Raw genomic sequence first — 20,806 nt, forward strand, 5'->3', positions numbered from 1 at the left:
ATTTGTCGTTTATCCAGCTATATCGAACGTTTATTACAGTGGTTTGAGTTTGGCGTAGCCGCCGTCCCACTAGCGCTAATTAGCGTAGCTAAAAAAAAAAAGTTAGCTTAGCTTCGCGTTGGACTGTACCATTGTGATACCGCAGCGGGGAGGGTTTCTGTTGTGACAGCGGAGTCTCAGCCCGGCGGTGAGCTTCTTCCTCCTTACCGATGTTTGTTTTACAACGACACTCGTCCCAGTGGAGCTGACTCTACATTTGCCGGAGGCTTTTTTTTATGTTCAACCCGCGACCAGAGGGGTTGTTTGTCTAGGTAAATCGCAGTTGAACAGGTGGATTTTGCGGGCAGTGCAGCCGTCAACATACCGTGAGCTAGCGGCGTTTCAACGATTAGGCTAGCAGGCTAAAGCTAATTGCGCTAACCTAAAGCTATCCATCTGATTGATGACGGTTAGTTGTTGCCGCCCTCGTGTTATTATAAAACAAATAAATCAACCTTACACTAAACAGTCTTGACGGGGTCACATTCGCGTTAGCTGTGCTTGTGGCGGTTGAAGTCGTGACTGACCATGTCAGCCAACCGGCCTCTTGTACCCCAGTGGCTCTTAATCTGCACACAGCAGCAATGCTCTTGATCAATTTAACATCATCTTCAAAGTGGTATTTGATTTTGCAGTCTGTTTTAATTTATGTGCATCTTTACGAATGTAATACAGTTCAGTTGCGGTTTTCATGCTGAACCCTCGGGTCGTGTTATCCGCAGTGGGGTAAATGGTTGATTAACATTACAAAGATAGCATCATTCCCAATAAATAGGAAAGCTAAATAAAAGAGCAGAATCTCCGTTGGGCATCTCTGTGTGGAGTTTGCATGTTCTCCCCGTGCGAGCGAGGGTTTACTCAGGTTTCCTCAGGTTTCCTCCCACATTCCAAAAACATGCAAGTTAGGTTAATTGGCGACTAAATTGTCTATAGGTATGAATGTGAGTGTGAATGGTTGTTTGTCTATATGTGCCCTGCGATTGGCTGGCGACCAGTTCAGGGTGCACCCCGCCTCTCGCTCGAAGTCAGCTGGGATAGGCTCCGGCATACCCTCGCAACCTTAGTGAGGCATAGAAAAAAATGAATTAAAAATCTTATTATACGTGTGACCAGTTATATTGTGATGTTACTTAATCCTGATGTTTGTTTTGTCCATTGTAGTCATATCTCGAATAACAGTTGTGCAGTGTTTCAATTCTGTGATGTCTTTTCTTAGTCCCATTATAGGTCCTTCCTTTTGGGATCAATAATGGCCTTCAGCAAAGGTTACCGCATTTACCACAAGCTGGACCCGCCTCCCTACAGTGTCATCGTGGAGACACGAGGCCGGGAGGAATGCCTCATGTTTGAATCTGGGGCCGTTGCTGTCCTGTGTAAGGAATCCTCTTCGAAATGACAAGTTTCCCAGTGGAGAAGTTATAATGATTGTATGCTATGATGGAGGCCACGGATCGTATTTCAATGAATATTTCACGTACAACATTACATGCAGTCTTCTCATATTTTCTCTCCCTTTGTTTTCTAGCGGCAGCTGAGAAGGAGGCCATTAAAAACACATATTCCAAGATTGTTGATGCCTATGGAATCTTGGGCGTGCTCCGCCTCAACCTGGGTGAGCTGCAGATGTTAGTTTTAGGAATTTTTGCATCCTCTACATTCATCTTGTGTGTGTGTGTGTAACTCTTGGCGCTCACTCTTAAGCTGCATTCTCCTGTCCTCTACATGACCTTGAAGGCTGTCATCACAACAAGGACGAAACAGAGTGATGGGATTAAAGCTCAGTCTGTAGAGATGGCTGCTGAGATTGACCTGTGTGCAGTAATAACTCCTAAAAATGAGATGTCTCTCATGTCCGGCAGGTGACTCCATGCTCCACAGTCTGGTCGTGGTGACCGGCTGCAGCTCCGTGGGCAAGGTGCAGGAGTCAGAGGTGTTCCGGGTGACACAGACAGACTTCATATCGCTGAAGAATGATCCCGGGGACGAGGAGCGCATCGCCGAGGTGCGCAAGGTGCTGAACTCAGGTCACTTCTACTTCGCCTGGTCTTCCACCGGTGTCAGCATGGACCTGAGCCTCAACGCCCGACGGAGGATCCTTGAGGACACCACGGACAACCGCTTCTTCTGGTAAGAGCATGGCGGGATGAACGTGGTGTTTGGTTACTTTGAGATGACGAAACAGACAAATGTGGAGTTGTTAGTTTTGTGGAGTGACCACTATGCAGTTCACCAAGTAACATGGACTGCTTCAGTCAGGGGGCTACATAAAAAAAAGAAAATCCACGGTTGCGAGGGCCATTTCTATTAATGCTCTAGGTATTGATTATTTTAATGGAGTAATCTATCGATTTTGCTCGATTAATCAAGTCATTGTAATTTGTATGCCTTGCTGCTGCCCCCTGCAGAGCAGAGGAAGTACTGCATGACCGAGCACTTCTCTGGTTCGACTGAATGGTTTACATTGTCATAACGGGTACTTGAATAAAAATGAAAAATAATTAGTCCCTAACACTCATTACGAGCACACCTGAATGCGTCACAGCACAGAGCGTATAGCAGAAAGAAGGAAGGAGAAACACCATGAAGCCCTTGCGCTGTGTGAGTTGTATATTGATAAACAGATTATAATGCACGACCAAGTCAGCTGTGGTTGCTTTTTCAGGTGTCTGATTGGTCAAAATGCACATGACAACCGGTGAATGTGTTTTTATGTGGACAGAGGTTTTTGTAAACCTCCACTCATGTGGATGAAGATTTTTTTTTCACATTGGGGTGGACAATATATGACCAAAATATGCATTTTTGTGACCTAAGTGCTTAAGCCAACATGTGTGTGTGGCCTGTCAGGAACCAGTCCCTGCACCTGCACCTGAAGCACTACGGCGTCAACTGCGACGACTGGCTCCTGCGGCTGATGTGCGGCGGCGTGGAGATCAGGACCATCTACGCCGGACACAAACAAGCCAAGGCCTGCATCTTCTCACGCCTCAGCTCGGAGCGGGCTGGCACGCGCTTCAACGTGCGCGGAACCAACGACGACGGGCAGGTGGCCAACTTTGTGGAAACGGAACAGGTGAGTGACAGACGGCCGCATGTGTGATGAAGTGGTTTGATGCAGTTGCCCGTGGGGTTGGGCATCGAGCATCGATGGGAACCGCGACTAACATTCCGATTGTCCCAAAATTGTTCATTTTTTTAAATTTTGGATGAAATTCTGCAAAAAAAATGTAATGGTTGGCGCAATGCAACATTTGCAACGCCATGATATCATGCAAAGGAGGGTGCACCACTAACGTGATTAAACACCTTCGAATTCAAGGTGTAGAGAGTGCCCTGTTTTTGACGCGCTCCACCGCATTTCTTCCATCCAGTCAGGTAAGTAAAACAATAAATTATGTCGATTTTATGCCAACATTGAAGCAGCAAACAAATTATACTTTATACTGCAAATACGGTGGCCAACTCAAATATCCAGCTAACGTAAGGCTTTGTACTTTTTCCTCTTTTTTTCTTTCTTTCTTTTTCTTTTCTTTTTTTTTTTTTAAGTTAGCTGTACTTTTTCATAAACAAACGACCTGAAGTTAACGCTAGCTTTCGCCAGGAAGTTGAACAGACCCCACATCAAGTGTTATTCCATTCACCGTACTTGTTTGCTATTCTGCACGCAGGTTAGTAGGAACTCAGTAACATAATTAAGTTACACTTTGTCTATTCTGCATCATAAGACACTATCCAACACATAAACAACAGGATACATGTAATTGTTTTTTTCATTAGGTTTTTAAAAATCATTTGTGAACGCGTACTCCTGTGTTTTTGCGCGTACACGTTCACTTTTGAATGAATTTGAGGTGATGTTCCTCTTTTATTAATGGCTTCCTCTTTAACCTTTCCTGTTATTTTGCTTCTTTAGTTTGTTTGATGTCACAAGTAAATGTATTGTTGTAGCTTCAACATTGTCAATGAGAGTGTATTTGAATTCAGAGTTTCCATGACTACTTTGTGTCCTTGTGTGTCAAACAGGCTATTTTCCTGGATGACAGCGTGTCGTCCTTCATACAGATTCGCGGATCCATTCCACTGTTTTGGGAGCAGCCGGGAATCCAGGTATTGGAAAGGACGTTCACTTGCACACAGCCACATGTGGAATTGTGTTTGTGACGGTTTCTTCGTCTTCAAGCTAAACGACTGAGCATGTTGCGAAGTGAGGCTGTGAAAATGTTCCAGTTTCCATCTTTCACTTTGTGTTTGTGCCAACAGGCTGTGAAGGCAGTAAAGCGTTTTTTTTTTTTTTTCTTTTTGTCCATTTAACACATTTTGTCCATGCTGTGTTCAGAAAAAGTCTATTAAGGGTGTTTTCTTGCACCTGAATGGGAATCGGCAACCTAATCGACTGGATGAGAACCCTCACCTGGTATAAGCCTTTTTTGTTGGGTTTTGGGACGAGGGAGGGCAGTGGAGGGGGCTGAAGGGGGCTTCTCCTGGTTCACACTCATTGTTTGGCATTAGGGATTCTCTGTGCAGTGCCACACGTTAGGCAGAAACCAAAGTGTCGACTCAGAGATGAGATTTTTTTCAACTTGGTGACGGTGCACAGACTGCTGTTAGATGCTCAGATTTGGGGAGGCTCACTGGTAGATGCAGTGGTTGGTAAAGGGAATTTTTCTGTTTTCCTCAGCTCCAAGACATCTTTGGTCAGGTGAGAGCCTGGTCTGAAAACATCCCCCAAGCACTTTTTAGTCTGCTGATCGTCCCCTTAGACCTGCACTGGTGGTCTTAGACTACATGCAGCTACTGTAACTGGAGAGCAAACACAGGTTTCAAACACACTGCAGAGAGCAGGGGCTTGTTTTCAGACACTTTCAGAATGTTGGCACTTCCTTCTGCTTCTACGGTTCTGCTGTAGCGCTCAGTTCCCTCCATCCAATGTCACGCTCTCCTTTCCAGACTCTTCCCTCTGCACAAGACTCATTGACCAGAGTACTCGTAGCATTCTTATCATATTTAGGGACACACCAATCCACATTTATTCACTTCCAGCTCGATCCCAATGTCTAGATTTGGATATCTGCCGATACAGATTCAATTCTTATACCAGAGCTCTGTTTGCGTTAATATACAACCACGCCAAAAGTATATCAGTAAATGTAGCTGAAGAATATCAGCAAACGTAGCTGTCGCCACACATGCAGTGCCACGCGCACACACACACACAAGCGGTCAGCCTCAAGCATTGGCAGATTCACAGTCGGACAACACAGAACTCCTAGCATCACACATAACATCAGGGTCGAATTTATTGCAAGTTTTGTGTAGTGTTAAGAGTTTGTGATGTCCAACTGTTTGGTGTGGCCCTGAATGGATCAGGCGTGCGTGCGTGCGTGCGTGCGTGCGTGCGTGCGTGCGTGCGTGTGTGTGTGTGCGCGCTCAGCGCGAGTGAGGACGACTGCAGTGCATGTGTGGAGACAGCTACATTCGCTAATATTCTTCTAGCTACTGTTGCTGACAACACTAAAGAACATCTGGGTTCTTGGATGGGAAATCTCAGCAGGTGGCTTCGGGAAATATTTCACTTACGCTGGTATCACAACCCAATAACAATACTGGATCGGCTCAGTCCAATCCCTAATTTTTGTTGTTGCCCCTCTACTAGATAAAGCACTTTGATGATACAGTAAATAAAAATAACGTCCTGGTAGAAGACATGAATGCCCTCTTTCTCCACACTACTTTTAATGTACAGTCATTGAAAAAATGATTCTTCAGTTTATTGATCCATTTTAATGCCTGGTACAACTGAAGGTACATTTGTTTGGACAAATATAATGATAACAAATATAGCTCATAAGAGTTGAATTTAAGAGCTGATATCTAGCAACTTCCATGGTTTTCTTGATAATAACCAAAATCAAGTTCTTACATGGATAGCTATAGCATAGTGCCAAAAAATGTAATTCTTTTGAGCTATTTTTGTTGTCATTGTTATATTTGTCCAAACAAAGGTACCTTTAGTTGTATCAGGCATTAAAATGAACAAGAAACTGAAGAAACAAGGATGGTCTAATCATTTTTTCCATGACTGTAGATGTGGGCAATACTAAAAATTTTTGTAAAAATGAATACAGAGCCACTATCGACAATACCGCCAATGATACTTTACTTGGACATTTTTCAAGATCACTGAATGATTTTGTGATTTTGCCTTTAATTTGTTGATCATGATTATAATCAGAATAAAACACACAACAAAGATTGTAGGCAAACAAAAACATTAATTTGTATCAACACACTTTTTTTGTGAACAACTGAACAATATTTATGTCCCTTTTACCACATACATTATAGCAAAATAAAGTAAATAATGCGAATAAATAAATAAAAGGGGGCGGCATGGCTAGGTGGTAGAGTGGTCGTCTCCCAACCTGAAGGTTGCAAGTTCCATCCTCCCTCCTCCCATGGTCATGTCGAAGTATCCTTGGGCAAAATACTGAACCCCCAGTTGCTCCTGATGCTGTGTCATCAGTACTAAATGTGCTAATACTGTAGTATCAAAGCCTTGAGTGCCTTGGTGGTGGAACAGCTCTATACAAGTGAAAAAAAGCAAAAACTACTATTGGCTGTCGTGCAAAACTTTGATGTTTTTGCCCTCTTGTGTCCTACAACTTATTCCCTGATACAATGTGTGCGTGCGTGTGTGTGTGTGTATATATATGAACACAACATAAAACGCCATTTGTGAAAATAAACATAGAAGAGAACTGAAAAACATGGATCTCATCTCACTTTATTATTGAACCGTTACCATATCAATAATATCAATATTTGGATCGTTCCGCCGACCTCTGTTGACCATGAGTTAAATGTGTCAGTCAAGTCAGACTGCAGGTGGATGAAATGAAAGATGCTTTTTGGTCAGATGTAAGGGATGCTTCTCCGATGGCAGGAAGCGATTAAGTATACGGAGCCGCACGCTGGCACCAACAGGAAGCAGTGGCAACTTTGGGACGCACGCAGGTTTATTACAAAAATACATAGTATGTGTGCTCCTCCTTTTACTGCCTTCGGTAGTGGAGCAGCTTGTTTAGAGAGGAGTGGAATGTGTGAATAGAGAGCTGTTAGATTCTTGTCTTTGTGCCACCGGGGCCTGCTGAGTCCTGTCAAGGCGTGGTGACTGTGCGCTTTACTTTTGTTTTGCAGCTGAGGGTTTTCAGTGAGTCACACCAGGAAATAGAGGAAATGAATTCAAGGAAATGCACGGGTGAATTCATAGTTAAGTTGTTGTATGACAACAAAAGTTACTTTAAGGCCTGTTTCATAAAGACAGCAACACATGAGCAAGCACCTTGGCCACAGACGGCAAAGAAAAAACGTCCCTCTAAGCAGAGGAGTCACTCAGTAGAGCATAGACCTCCACCAAGGCCCAACACTCCTAATTTGGATCAGCACTTTGATAGATACACACCTTGTACATATATGCATTTTGTAATTAACATTCTTGATTATTATTCATGTATCACAGATAAATGAAGTTACAAACAGAACAAAAATTGTAGTTGGTGGAGGTAATTAAAGTGGACGTTAGCTGCTGCTTAAGTGCCCCTGCATCCTTGTGTCCTATGCCCTTTGCCAGTCCCAGAGTCTTGTTGTCGCCGTGTAAACGCTGCCTTCTGTCTTCATTATCAGGTACTCTGCCTACCTGCGACGTGTGTATGTGTTTTTTGTGTGTGCTGACGTGTGTGTGCTGTTATTCAAGGCACGTGCATTGTGTTTGCTGCTTTACAGGTCGGCTCTCACCGCGTCAAACTCTCCCGGGGATTTGAGGCAAACGCGCCAGCCTTTGAGAGGTACTTGAAGTCTTCACACAGGATTGTATGCATGACGACAAAGACGTTTGTCCTCTGTGTTAGATTTATTGTCACGAGCAGGAAGGACACATGAGGGCCGGGAGATGAGTTGTCAAAGCTAATGGCCTATAAGTCTTATTTATCGGCCTTGACCTCTCACAGAAAAAAATGATCACAGTGTTATTTGTTAGTCTGTAGCAGGAACAGACAAAGATAATCTCTGTGCCACACCTTGATGCTAGCGTGCACGCTAAAGACCTTATCAACTTTTTGACTGCTCTATCAGTGTCAGGCTGGAGAACACATTGCAGGGTGAAGAGTAATCGGTACTACTGTCACTCGCCGTGTTGTGTAGAGCTCATTTTCTACCAGTCCTCATTGGAGCCTAGGGGTGTTTTAGTTTGAAAAATACTATAATCCCATCCCAGGCATCACTCCTGCTTGTGCCTCTTTCCCCACACGTCTCTGTCGAAGTTTTGATGCCCCATCCTGCATTAAGGTGACAATGATTGGATTAGGGAATTCACTTTAAAGTCCAATATTTAAGTCAAGATCTCCTTTTTAGTGATGCTGCCGTCTTTCATTCAACAGTATGCCACAGTTTGAAGCGTAGTTTTTCTTCAATATTTTATTTTATTTTTTTCAGACACTTCACCGCCCTGCGGAGGTTGTATGGGAAACAGGTGATCATCAACCTGCTTGGCAGTAAGGAAGGAGAGCACATGCTCAGCAAAGCCTTTCAGGTAAGGAGGATTTGGATCATCTCTCAACATTCATGTGAAATTAGGAATCTGTTAGTGTTTCCCACAGGACTGCAATCTATTTGTGGTGGTGGTTCGGAGGAGAGGCTGTTGACAATGATGTCATTGTCTGATTTGCATAATTGTCCATGATGCATTTGCATGTTTTAGGGGAGCGGAATATTGTTGTAGGAGACAACAACTGAGTAAAAAACATGAAGAGCACAAGATATATAGTATGTCTAGAACTACAAATGAGCTTTTTTCTGTCACCAACAAGCCACTTGTGAGTGATAGGGGAGTCGCCCACATCAGTACCCGCTGCTCATTGAGAAGAACGATAGGTGCTTTCATATCATAGTCTCTGTTAGAAAGCCCACCATTTTACATGTTTGTCTTTATTTCATTGATCATGTTTTACATGTATTAATATTTCAGTATTAAGATTTTGCACTTTGTTCGGCCTTCCTTGAACGCACCACAGTTAAGTTCTATGAGATGCAAAAACGGACACGTTCACATAACTTTCTTCGACACTGCCACAGCTTAATAATTCCACCAAATAGAAGACAAACTGCCATGTTCTTTAATTTAAACACACACATCTGTATCTTCATTTTAATCTCCAAAAGTATTTTTCCTTTTTTTGAAAAAGAGTATCTCGAGGGGTCTGTACATGTTTACTCACCAAGTACAGCAACAGTGTTGCAAAGTTGGCAAGACTGATCCCTCCTGTTACATCATCTTATTCTCTGGCAGACCAGTTGTGTGTGAGGTGTGTTAACAAGCGGCGTTACACATACAGTCCCATCATAATAAGTTTATGAGCAAGGGTGAACAGATGGCGCCAAATCTATGAACATAACTGCGTTAATTGAGACAATTCCCAGTTTGAGCTTGCATCTTCTCTGCCTCTGCTAGAGTCACTTGAAGGCATCGGAGCACGGTGCGTTCGTGAAGATGGTCAACTTCGATTATCATCAAAATGTGAGGGGCGGCAAGGCGGACAAGCTGCACAGCGTGCTCAAACCTCAGCTCAGCAAATTTGTTGACGATTGTGGCTTCTTCTACTACTCAGGGGACATGGGCATCACCAGGTAACACGCACATTTCACTTTTACTTTGTCTGAAAGCCGTCCTTACCGCTTATGTGTGTCTCTTTAGGAGCCAGGGTGGCACCATCAGGACCAACTGCCTGGACTGTTTGGACAGGACCAACAGTGTCCAAGCCTTCTTTGCTCTGGAGGTACAGGACTTCTACAAGCGTCCTCCATCAAGCAAACAATCCAGGAGGTTTCTGTTTGTCTTAACCATCACACTGCCTTCGCTCAGATGTTGCCCAGGCAGCTGGAAGAAATGGGTCTGACTGAGAAGCCGCAGCTGGTGGCCCGCTTTCAGGAGGTGTTCAGAACCATGTGGTCTGTCAACGGAGACTCGGTCAGCAAGATCTACGCTGGCACTGGCGCCCTGGATGGCAAGGCCAAGGTGCACCAGACTGACTCATATATACAACACTTTCTCCTCTAAAATATGAAGGAACATGATACTTTTAGCCTTGAGCTCTTATGGAGGTCAATGCTGTGTGAACAAATGTGTGCTGCGCTCGCTTACCTTTTGTGTGCTGTCTCTTTCTGCCGCCCTCTGGAATGCTCTGCATGCGTGGTAAGTTCCTATTTCAGCTGTCCGTCTTTCCTGATTCCCTCATTTCAGTTTCTTTGGCTTAAACTCTTCTGAATCAAAGTGAGGTCTTCATTTGATTTGAAGAATCAGAGCGAGGCCCACACTTTTCCTGTGTAGAGAAATCTGGTGATGTCTTCTGATTCCCAAAGGCCTTTATTGTTATTTGCAGGTCTTGTTGAGGTTCATTGTCAGATAAAATAAGAGCAATTCAAACTAAAATATCTACACATGTTAGCAAATCATCACAAATCCATCACATACCTTCTACCAACATCATCATGTTCTTCTCTGAAGAGTCGGTTTGGCTTCCTTTGGGTGGCGTTGGAATTACATTTGGTTTTCTTCCCCCCTCACTGGCGTGCAGCAAATAATGAGGGTCATGTCGTCCACCTCCAGGCGGGAAAGCTCAAAGATGGCGCTCGCTCTGTGACGAGGACGATCCAGAACAACTTCTTTGACACCTCCAAACAGGAGGCAATCGACATCCTGAGGCTGGGCTCCACACTGAACAGCGACCTGGCTGACAAAGCTCGGGCCTTGCTCACCACTTCCAGTCTTTACGGTAGTTCATCAACATTACACTAGTGTTTTTAGCCTTTAGAAACTCTGGTCCTTACCCTGGATTGTTTATTGCCTGCATAAGAATGACATTAAATAAAGTCTGATTATCCTGAACTGGCCTCTGCTTTGTGAGCTATTATGCAGAAGCTAACGTGTGGACTACAGGTGTCTTGTTAGTGTTGCGTATTAACTAATGTGCCCTTCTCTTCCTTCTCTCCACGCTGCGCTCACTTGCAATGTTAGTCACTGAGCCCGTCTTGCAATCAGGTACAGTAACTCAACACCTAGTGGACGGACGCTTTCATCCCGTCACCCCATTTGTGTTCATTGTGCTGTTAAGACGCCATTGGTTGCTTCAAGCTTCAACAGTATGTTGACGTATTGGAAGTTAATTCATCCCTTGCACACAGAAGTGAACCACTGCCAGTGTTCATTATTTGAATCTGATTTTGTTTATCCCGCGCCCCCTATGTTTTACTTTAGACCAGTGTTTGTTCCGAGTGGATGTGGTGTGTTAGTGTTTTTTCTTCGCCACTTCATTAGAGATGAGATCCACAACAAGAGCTTTACAAAGTCGATTTAATCAAGGCACTAATCCTGAATCCCCTCTGCAGCCTCCCCCAGGGTACTGCTGGGAATGTGTCAGAACTTCCACAAGTACACGCGGCCCAAACAGATCCGGGTGTGCGTCGGCACCTGGAACGTGAACGGCGGCAAACAGTTCCGCAGCATCGCCTTCCGCAACCAGACTCTCAACGATTGGCTGCTGGACGCGCCAAAGATCGCAGGACACCCAGAATTTCAAGGTGCGCTGATGTGCTTTATGTCTGTGATCTGTGATCCATAGGAGGTGACCATGTGTTGGCTGTTAAGCTATGCGTGGTTTCTCTCCTTCTTCCAGATAGTAAAGCTAACCCAGTTGACATCTTTGCCATCGGCTTTGAAGAAATGGTTGAGCTGAACGCTGGAAATATTGTCAGTGCCAGGTACAGTCTGAGGACCCTGTAAGACATGAAAGGGACTGTATGCAACGGGTTCCCCGGGTGCCTAGAGGGCAGAAACATTCAAATGTACTGCAAGCATTATGTCCCGCACTGTGCCTGTTTGACAACGTTGTCTTCATGCTTGTGGTATGTAAAGTACGCCCCGCGTAACACACGCACGCACATTATTTATTTTTGTTGTCAGCTAATGATAGTAATTTGGCAACGTGCGTGCGTGTGTGTACGTGTTGTGACATACAGTACAGTATACGTGGATGCCAGACAGTGGTGAGTGACGGCCTTGGAGGCCAGTTATTTAATTTGGGCCGAGTGAAACCTTGACAATTTGTGTGGAGTCTCGTAAATGTGGGAAAAAAAAATTTTGGTCTTATTATCTCACTAGGGCCGCACGGTGGCCTAGTGGTTAGCATGTTGGCCAAACAGTCAGGAGATCGGGAAGATCTGGGCTCGAATCTCCATTGGTCATCTCTGTGTGGAGTTTGCATGTTCTCCCCGTGCGTGCGTGGGTTTTTTTCGGGTACTCCGGTTTCCTCCCACATTCCAAAAACATGCATGTTAGGTTAACTGGCGACTCTAAATTGTCCATAGGTATGAATGTGAGTGTGAATGGTTGTTTATGTGCCCTGCAATTGACTGGCGACCAGGCCAGGGTGTACCCCGCCTCTCGCCCGAAGTCAGTTGGGATAGGCTCCAGCATACCTGTGACCCTAGTGAGGATAAGCGGCATAGAAGATGGATAAACCACAATTAGTAAGATATGTTGGCAGGTAGTGGTGATTTTATATTTTCTGGTTGGAAAAAATGTCATTTTGAGCCAGTTGCATGCAGTCTCTTTAAAATCCACCATATGGACACAAGTCAGATGTCACCTAATGTCCTTTTCAACGTGAATGTGGTTGATGCTCTCACAGCACCACCAACCAGAAGCTGTGGGCTGCTGAGCTACAGAAAAACATCTCACGGGATCACAAGTACGTGCTGCTGGCCTCCGAGCAGCTGGTGGGCGTGTGCTTGTTTGTTTTCATCCGTCCGCAGCACGCGCCCTTCATCAGGTACTCTTCGCGCTCTCAAGGAGATGACCCTCCATCAGTCTGTTTTTCTAGAGGTGACATTTTTGCTGTCGTCCAGGGACGTCGCAGTGGATACGGTGAAAACGGGAATGGGTGGGGCCACGGGCAACAAAGGGGGCGTGGCCATCCGGCTGCTTTTCCACACCACCAGCATCTGCTTCGTGTGCTCCCACTTCGCAGCGGGGCAGTCGCAGGTAAAGGAGAGGAATGACGACTACAACGAGATCACGCGCAGACTCAGCTTCCCCATGGTATGATACTCATTTTTCTAAATGATAACTTGAAATCAGAGCGTGACAATGCATGCATCCTCCCCACCAGGGTCGTTTGCTCTACTCGCATGACTACGTCTTCTGGTGCGGAGACTTCAACTATCGCATCAACCTGCCCAACGAGGAAGTGAAAGAGCTGATCAAACAACAGAACTGGGACACTCTAACTGCTGGTGACCAGCTCTTTGACCAGAAGAACGCTGGTTTGGTATGGCAACATGTCACCGCTCTTTAGTTTAACACAGCTAGTGCTCATGGAAAGCTTCTTATCAGGTGTTTCGAGGATTCATTGAGGGCAAATTGGACTTTGCCCCGACATACAAGTACGACCTCTTCTCAGAGGACTACGACACCAGCGAGAAGTGCCGCACGCCAGCCTGGACTGACCGCATCCTCTGGAAGAGGAGAAAGTGGAACTTTGACAAAACAGGTTTCCGCTGACACAACAACCATCTTCCTTTGTCTTAATGTCGTTTTAACATCACTTGCTTACATCTGCAGCAGAGGAAATGAATGTGGTCGGAGCAACGTCAACATCAGCAGAGAGCGAGGATGACCCAGAGCATCCCTGGAGCCCTGGGAACCTGAAGTACTATGGCAGGGCGGAGCTGAAGACCTCAGACCACAGGTAAGCCAAATACACTCAGTGGCCACAACATGAGATGTACAAGATCCAACACACTGTATCCACTTCTGTGTTCCCAGGCCCGTGGTCGCCATAATGGATGTGGATATTCTGGAGGTGGATCCGGAGGCTCGGCACCAGGTCTACAAAGATGTCATCGCCCTGCAGGGTCCTCCAGACGGCACCATCCTGGTGTCCCTGTGCTCCTCCGGCCCCGATGACTACTTTGACGACCCGCTCATTGACGAGCTGCTGGACAAGTTTGCTAATTTTGGAGAAGTGATCCTCATCAGGTGAGCGTGACATTCTGACACGGACATGTACTACTCACATGCTCATGATATTTGAAGCAAATATTCTTTTGCTGCAGGTTTCTTGAGGAGAAGATGTGGGTGACATTCCTGGAGGGTTACTCTGCTCTTGCTGCTCTGTCGCTGAGCGCTTCAACTGTAAGTCTTTAATAATATGAAGCACTTTGCAGCTTTAAGAACATTCTTAATGGAAAAATAATGTCCTTTTCTGGTGACATCACTGCAGGTTCTTGGCAAGGTGATTGACATCCGCCTGAAGAGTCCCGGCTGGATCAAGAGTCTGGAGGAGGAGATGAGCGTGGAGAGGATCTGCGGGAGCATCCCGACGTCAGCCAGCTCCACCCTCCTGGCTGAGGACGCCGACATGGGTGACGATGACTACGACATGGAGGGTGAGGAAGGTCACATGCACGCTGGAAGGCTGCGTTCAAGGTGCATTCTGACCCGCTTGTCTTCTCTTTATCAGGTGATGTGGATGAGGAGGTGGAGGCCATCCTTCCTCAGCACCTCCAGCCATCAATGGGCTCTGGACCTGGATCTTCTCCTCTCCCCTCCCCTCGCAGCAGTCCTTGTGCCTCGCCCACCCACGGGGAGCCCACAGTACCCATCAGGCCTGGACGCGCCGCTCAACCAGTCAGACCATCACACGGTAGGTCCATGTTGTTGGACTGCAGTTTAGCTAGTTATGGTAGTTCATAGGGGTGTCACCATGCATGATACTGGGCTCATGAGAACGAGACAAAACAATATTTGAACCTTACTTTTAAGTTAAAAACAATGATACTTCTTTTTTAGACTTTTTTTTTTTTAATTTAACTCAGTCACAAAACAATACAAGTATATTTTAAATATTTTATAATTTTGCATGACCTAAGCATAATGCTTTTAACTGTTAAACTTCTTTTCACAAATTGAAACAATAACAAAAAACGAACTAACAAACTTATAAAAAAATAAAATAATTATGGCAAATGTAGCTGTTACTACTAATCATTTATGTTGACGTGTAAATCAGATTGCAGTGTAGATTAGTTTTATGTTTACGCTGAAAGAACTACAGTTCCCATACTGCGTACAGTGTAGAACCAGGAAATAGTACATTAGTACAGTAGACACTAGTATCACACGTGTTGATCCGTGGTGGCTGCTCTTCTTTGAAACAGGGGAAACTCAAATTTAAAGGGAAAGTTTTCTTTGTCGTCAATGAGCAATGGCCACTGGCTGCAGAGGCATCAGCTGCTTATGTTGCCTGTTGCTGTGTCGAGGGCCACTCCATCCACTTAGCCTGCTGTGGCATTTGGGTCGATTTTTACTTTTATACACAGCAATATTTTGTCAACGAACATTTTTTCATCAAGCTCACCCCAACACTATGCTCTAAACCACTGCTTGCACAGGTGCGTGCACTCAGTGCCAGTGGCAATTGGTCATTGACTACAAGGGAAGTTGAACTTCCCCTTTAAATTTGAGCTTCCTTTGTTTCAAAGACCAGCACCCGCCTCTGGTTTTGTTAGAAGTCGTATGCAGCAATCGTGCTTTGATCTAATAAATCTTAAGTAAGTTTGATCCAGTGAAGAATTACTACAGTTTTTGCTGAACATTAACACCGTGGTAGCTGTTGAACTGATGAAAAAAAGCAGCCACATGTCGCAAGCAAACGAGTGATACGGAGAACACAGCACCTTGGATTACAAGGTTTGTAGTGTGCGTAAATCACTTAATGTGCAGTTCCAATCCTGACTGCCACTTCCATACTATGTATGTCATCATTATCATTCACAGTTCACAGTCTGACAGACTTCTGGCTGCCCTGTTCTGTCCTGAGACAGCTTTTCTCGTAAACCAGAAATATCTTCATGTATTAATCTGGCAAGATCTTGTGACACCTACCACCACTAGTTAGTATCATCCACAAACCAGGCTGCTAACAAAAGCCAGACAGATAAACAGATACGGCACTGCATGGTTTTAGAGATCAACACCGTTTTCGTGGCAACACAGGATACATTTGATGTAGATTCAAGATAAATATGTGAAAATTCATTTTAACATACAGTATTAACCCGTTTTCCTTGTTTTCACAGGACCTCCCGTGGACTTCCAGCCTGGTGCTCCGACACCACAAAACCTGGAGCCCAAACGCCCACCACCTCCTCGGCCCAATGCCCCCCCAGCAAGACCTGCGCCTCCCCAACGCCCACCACCACCTTCAGGTAGAGTAATATTGTCACACTGTTTTGTTAAGTTCAGCCACCTGAATGAAGCAGAGCGCTGTTAACACTTTCACTTTTACTTCACGGTGTCTCATCCCTCCCCTTCTGAAGGAGGCATGAGCCCTGTACCTGTTAGAAAGGACTCTGGAGGTAACATGGCTGCTGTGTTCCTAATGCGCTTTAAGATCTTCCTTCCATCACACTTACATGATTAGATGCTTGTTGTAAACCATAACTACTGCAAGATGTTTCACAAAAGCTGTGGTCGTTATTACAACGATAGAAATAACAATGCACTATTTAAAATCATTTGTACTAGACAGGAAGGCTTATAGTTTGAAATAGATGCTTCTAGTGCATCCTCCATAAGCAGCCCATACATGCATGCGACCCGATCCCTTGTAGTCTTAACGGCCTATGCCGGATGGCGCTTCCTGGACAGTTTTGCTGACTGAATCGGTGTTTCACTCTGTGTATAACAATTGTATTTTGGGTCCTGTTGTGCTGCAAAGGATCAAAAAGCCCGGCGCTCCCTCGGCCCAGTGCCGCTGCAGGTGAGTGCCGTAAAGCATTACGTGCATCACTGGCAGGGGTAGTCCTGTTCACTGGATGTCTGCGTCTAAGTGGCGTGGGAACATGTTCTTTCACACATAAGCGTGGTGCTGAGAGACAATAGTGAAATAAACTGTTTAGTCAGCAGTCTGGCCTGCCTCCTGGCCTCCAGACCTCCTGCAGCGAGTCGATGAGTCATTCTTAATGACCAAGTCGGCCGTGGAGAGGATAATGGAGCATTTACACAACAACAGAATACTGCAGAGGCTTCGTTATGCTCCAGCGGCTGGCTTCTCCCCTGGCAAACCCTCTGGTGGAGCTTGACACGAACCTCCAAATTCTGAAGTCATGTCAACGCCGACGCAGACTGCAGAGTTGTGATTGGTCAGCCAAAAGAAAAGAAAGAATGGGGCAATTTGAGGACGTATCAGCGACGTAATATGCAATACGCAAATATGAGCAGTAGGGGTGTCACGAGACACTCCGTTCACGAGACGAGACGAGACGCGAGCTTGGGCCTACGAGACAAGACAAGATTTTCATGTTACTTTTTAAGAAAAGTACAATGAAAAAATGTAATGAATATATGACAATATATTGCAATCTACTAATATGAATCCTCTTCCTGCCTGTTTGGAGGCGGGAGACGAGGAAAACGGACACATATGCACATGGCAATATAATGAGGCCGGTAAAATTATCAAGTTCATTTTCATTTATTGTGTGATTAATTACTTAATGTTATCGTCCCAGGCCTAGTGGCCATGAGACATTTTTTTTCCGAATGAGAAATCTTGTCATGTTTTAATCTCACGAGATCTTGACATATGATTTATATATGTTTGTCATGTGATATAAACATGAACGGTTTGAGGGAATCGTGCTATAAAAGTGACTGATGATCCTCTTGGATTAGTTCCAGCTGTAACAACAATCTGGATGTCGCTTAAGTCCCCTTTGTTCACTACTACTACGACACAGGAAGCTAAATAGCTAGTCAATGAGAGCTGTGGTTGCTCATGCTCAGGAAAACATTGCACCACAGAGCATATCAGGCACAAGTACTATGCTGAAGTACTACACTGTAGCATAATGAAGCCAACGTTTGCCTAAGTTGTTTTGTCCTTCTGAACCCTTTCAGGTCGAGGCCAGGTCGTCTCAGGACCTCCTGGACTAGCAGGCGCTGCGAGGCCGGTGAGTTTTTACCCGAACTCCTCAGTGATGGTGACGCTGGTGATACTGATGATGATGTTTACTCGCTCTAGAATCTTCCTCCTCGAGCCGGCGTGATCAGCATGCCCCCACAATCTCGTCCTCCTCCTCCGTCCCACCCAGGCGCTCCCCGCCCCATCCCAGAGGTGCACCCAGGAGCCCCAAGACCCATCACTGACACCCACCCAGGAGCCCCGCGACCAGGGCCGGGTGGCCCCGCCATCACACCTGATCTTCCTTCAGGTGAGGCCGTGTGTTTATTGGCCACAATATGTCCTTTCTACTTATCTTAAGATTGAACTCACTACTTTGGTTGCATCAGGACCTGCTCCTACAGCGCCCCCTGCTGTGAGACCATCTGCACCGGCACCAACACAACCACAGCCTGCTGCCCTGGTTCCGTCTCACCTGCCTCCCCCGATGCAGCCCACGCCAGCTGTGGCTCCTCCCCCTACTGCTGGCGCCACCGCCGCCACCCCCTCTGGCCCTGCTCAGACTCTGGCCTCCCCAAAACCGCCACCACGTTCCCGCTCCCATCACGCTCTGCCACCCGACGCCACCAAGGCCGACTCAGCCGCCCAGGTTGGTGTCGCCTTTGATTCGTCTCTTTGTGGATTCTTGTGATTCTCTTGTTGCATTTGGGAGGTAGAAAGTTGACAAAAAAAGATGGAAGGAGCTTCTCTCGCTTTTCTTCTCAAGCTTAATGTCTTCTTGCTTCTTTGTCTCCCTTGACTCCTTTTGTCTTTCTCTCACAAGCCGGAGAAGCCGTCAGGCTGACAGGTACTTCACATCTATCCTCCATAGCACGTTGCACCTCCTCTGTTGTCCACCTTTGACATTTCCTTCTTAGTTTGCCCAACTTTTTTTGTACGTCTCTGGCCAAAGTCACTAGTTAATGTGCAAACATTGCCTAGTTTTGGTTTCGGTTTTGATCATGTCGACGACCGCTTATGTTGACGCCAGTCTAAGGGGCGTTGACACAAACATTTTCCACTGTATTTGCCTTTCTGTTGTTATTGAACAGAAGAAAGAGTCCATTTATTGTGATGTTTCCTTTCATATGTATGTATGTATGTATGTTTTAGGATTGTGCACATTATGTCACAAGCTTATTCTATGTATGATTTCATTCATCTCTACTAGTTTCTTTCTAGTTTCCCCCCAAACAGTACTGTTAGGTGCCCCCTTTTTGTCACCCTGCCAAATGCAGTGGTAGGGTACCTAAAGGGGGCAGAGCTAGACACAGTGAGTATGTTGATTGGGACACAGAGAACGGTCCCTTCCAGAATGGGAAGAAGACAAAGAAAGAAAGACGTCCTCCATTGTTTGTTGCATTATGGCGTTACGCTGTGTGTCCATGCTGTGATGTCACTGGGACATTACGTAGCAGATCCCAGCATTTACCCTTCCTTAGCGGTCTCACCATTGCATCCTAACAAAGTTAGTGTGCTGCCGCTCGAGATGGCGACTGATGTTTTCTCTGTGTGCTTCATTATCAGACAAACGGACTCAATGGTGCCCAGTGGAAGCCCAACCCCTTTGACGCTTTTACATCCGACTTCCTCCCCTCGTCATCTTCTCCCTGGCAGACCACCCAATCCCTGACCCGAGGCTCCTCGCTGAGGACTCCCCCCTCAGTTCCCACCTCCTTGACCCTGCCCCATTCCTCCTCGTCCTCACTGGCCGCCACCCTGCTCCCGCCTCCTCCCTCTATGCCTCGCAGTCGCTCCCAGGAGGCGCTACGGGCCTCACCGAACCCGTTTACAGCTGACCCGCTCCCAGCCCGACCTAGCAGCACCAACCCGTTCACCGGCTCGCTGACGCAGCAGCAGCAACAGCTTCAAGCTCACCAATCGCTGGACTTCATCACCCAGACGCCGCACCACCAGTGGTCGGCTCTTTCTGAGCCTCTCATTCCCACCCCCGCAGCGGCCCCCAAGCCTCTCTCTAGAACCATGTCCCTGTTTGGACCCTCACAAGCCCCTGCCCTGCCTCCGGCCCCTCCGTCGTCCCTCCCACCCATGCTCCCGCCCCGCCGGCAGCCACCTCTCCAGAGGGGCAAACCAGCGCAGCAGTGGGTAACCTTCAACGATGACTTCGACTTCCCTCTCCCCGCTAAAACCCCGCAAGCTTTGGTGAGCCAAACTCTGCCCCACAGCTCCACCCCTCTCACCGAGCTGGACTGGTTAACCCCGACCCCGGCCTCGACATTCCCGACGCTCCCTCCTCCCATCCCATCACGGAAGCTCCCAGACGGGTCCAGTCAGAGCTGCCTCTTCCCCAGCGAGCTGACAGAAAGATGACCTGAAAAGCCAACATCCAGATATGTATAGATTTATTATAGACGTACAGAAACAGTTTATGTGTGTGTGTGAGAGTATTTAAGACTGATTCCCGTCTGAACCCCAGGGATGGAATTACAGTATGTGTCAGTATCACAAGAGCCCAAACGTGCGCTCTCATCTTCCAGTTTACTCCCTTAACGTTTTAAATGTTTATTTTTTAAATGAAACTATATCTACGTGCACATTATCTACAAGCGCCTGTGCAATATCAAACACGTGTACTGTTTTGTTTGTCGCGCTCCTTCCATCTTGTCTCGGCATCCATCACTGCGTTGTAGACGCCGCTCTTCTCATGAATGTATTCCACGTTGCACTGAGTCTAGTCACTGTCGCGCACT

General features: G+C 46.2%; 1 protein-coding gene across 7 annotated transcripts; it reads left to right on the forward strand.

The window, feature by feature from the left end:
• Nucleotides 1–144: 144 nt before the first annotated feature.
• Nucleotides 145–20,431, forward strand: LOC129183889 (synaptojanin-1-like). 7 transcript variants are annotated; one of them, XM_054780586.1, is made up of 32 exons: nt 167–311; nt 1,256–1,412; nt 1,565–1,651; nt 1,899–2,166; nt 2,887–3,112; nt 4,063–4,146; nt 7,822–7,883; nt 8,530–8,626; nt 9,545–9,720; nt 9,788–9,869; nt 9,956–10,108; nt 10,700–10,865; nt 11,108–11,131; nt 11,479–11,670; nt 11,766–11,850; nt 12,780–12,920; nt 12,997–13,189; nt 13,260–13,418; nt 13,484–13,640; nt 13,712–13,838; nt 13,916–14,128; nt 14,206–14,284; nt 14,373–14,538; nt 14,613–14,795; nt 16,231–16,359; nt 16,471–16,509; nt 16,872–16,913; nt 18,053–18,105; nt 18,177–18,366; nt 18,446–18,705; nt 18,880–18,903; nt 19,623–19,768. In XM_054780586.1, exons 2-31 carry the CDS (start codon nt 1,289–1,291, stop codon nt 18,898–18,900), a joined length of 3,978 nt encoding a protein of 1,325 aa, XP_054636561.1. In that variant the 5' UTR covers nt 167–311; nt 1,256–1,288; the 3' UTR covers nt 18,901–18,903; nt 19,623–19,768. The 7 variants fall into 7 exon arrangements, with proteins under 7 accessions (XP_054636555.1, XP_054636561.1, XP_054636554.1 ...); XM_054780580.1 differs by lacking the exon at nt 18,880–18,903 and having other exon boundaries at nt 145–187; nt 19,623–20,431; XM_054780579.1 differs by lacking the exon at nt 18,880–18,903 and having other exon boundaries at nt 19,623–20,431.
• Nucleotides 20,432–20,806: the final 375 nt, after the last annotated feature.

The sequence above is a fragment of the Dunckerocampus dactyliophorus genome, chromosome 1 (assembly GCF_027744805.1).
Source record: "Dunckerocampus dactyliophorus isolate RoL2022-P2 chromosome 1, RoL_Ddac_1.1, whole genome shotgun sequence".
Classification (NCBI taxonomy): Eukaryota; Metazoa; Chordata; class Actinopteri; order Syngnathiformes; family Syngnathidae; genus Dunckerocampus; species Dunckerocampus dactyliophorus.

Bases quoted from the DNA above. Each gene is read 5' to 3' on its own strand.
- LOC129183889 (XM_054780580.1), top strand. From the start codon at position 1,289: ATGGCCTTCAGCAAAGGTTACCGCATTTACCACAAGCTGGACCCGCCT. The intron at 4,147-7,821 runs GTATTGGAAAGG...GCTGCTTTACAG, and splicing joins GGGAGCAGCCGGGAATCCAG to GTCGGCTCTCACCGCGTCAA. The intron at 8,627-9,544 runs GTAAGGAGGATT...TGCCTCTGCTAG, and splicing joins TGCTCAGCAAAGCCTTTCAG to AGTCACTTGAAGGCATCGGA.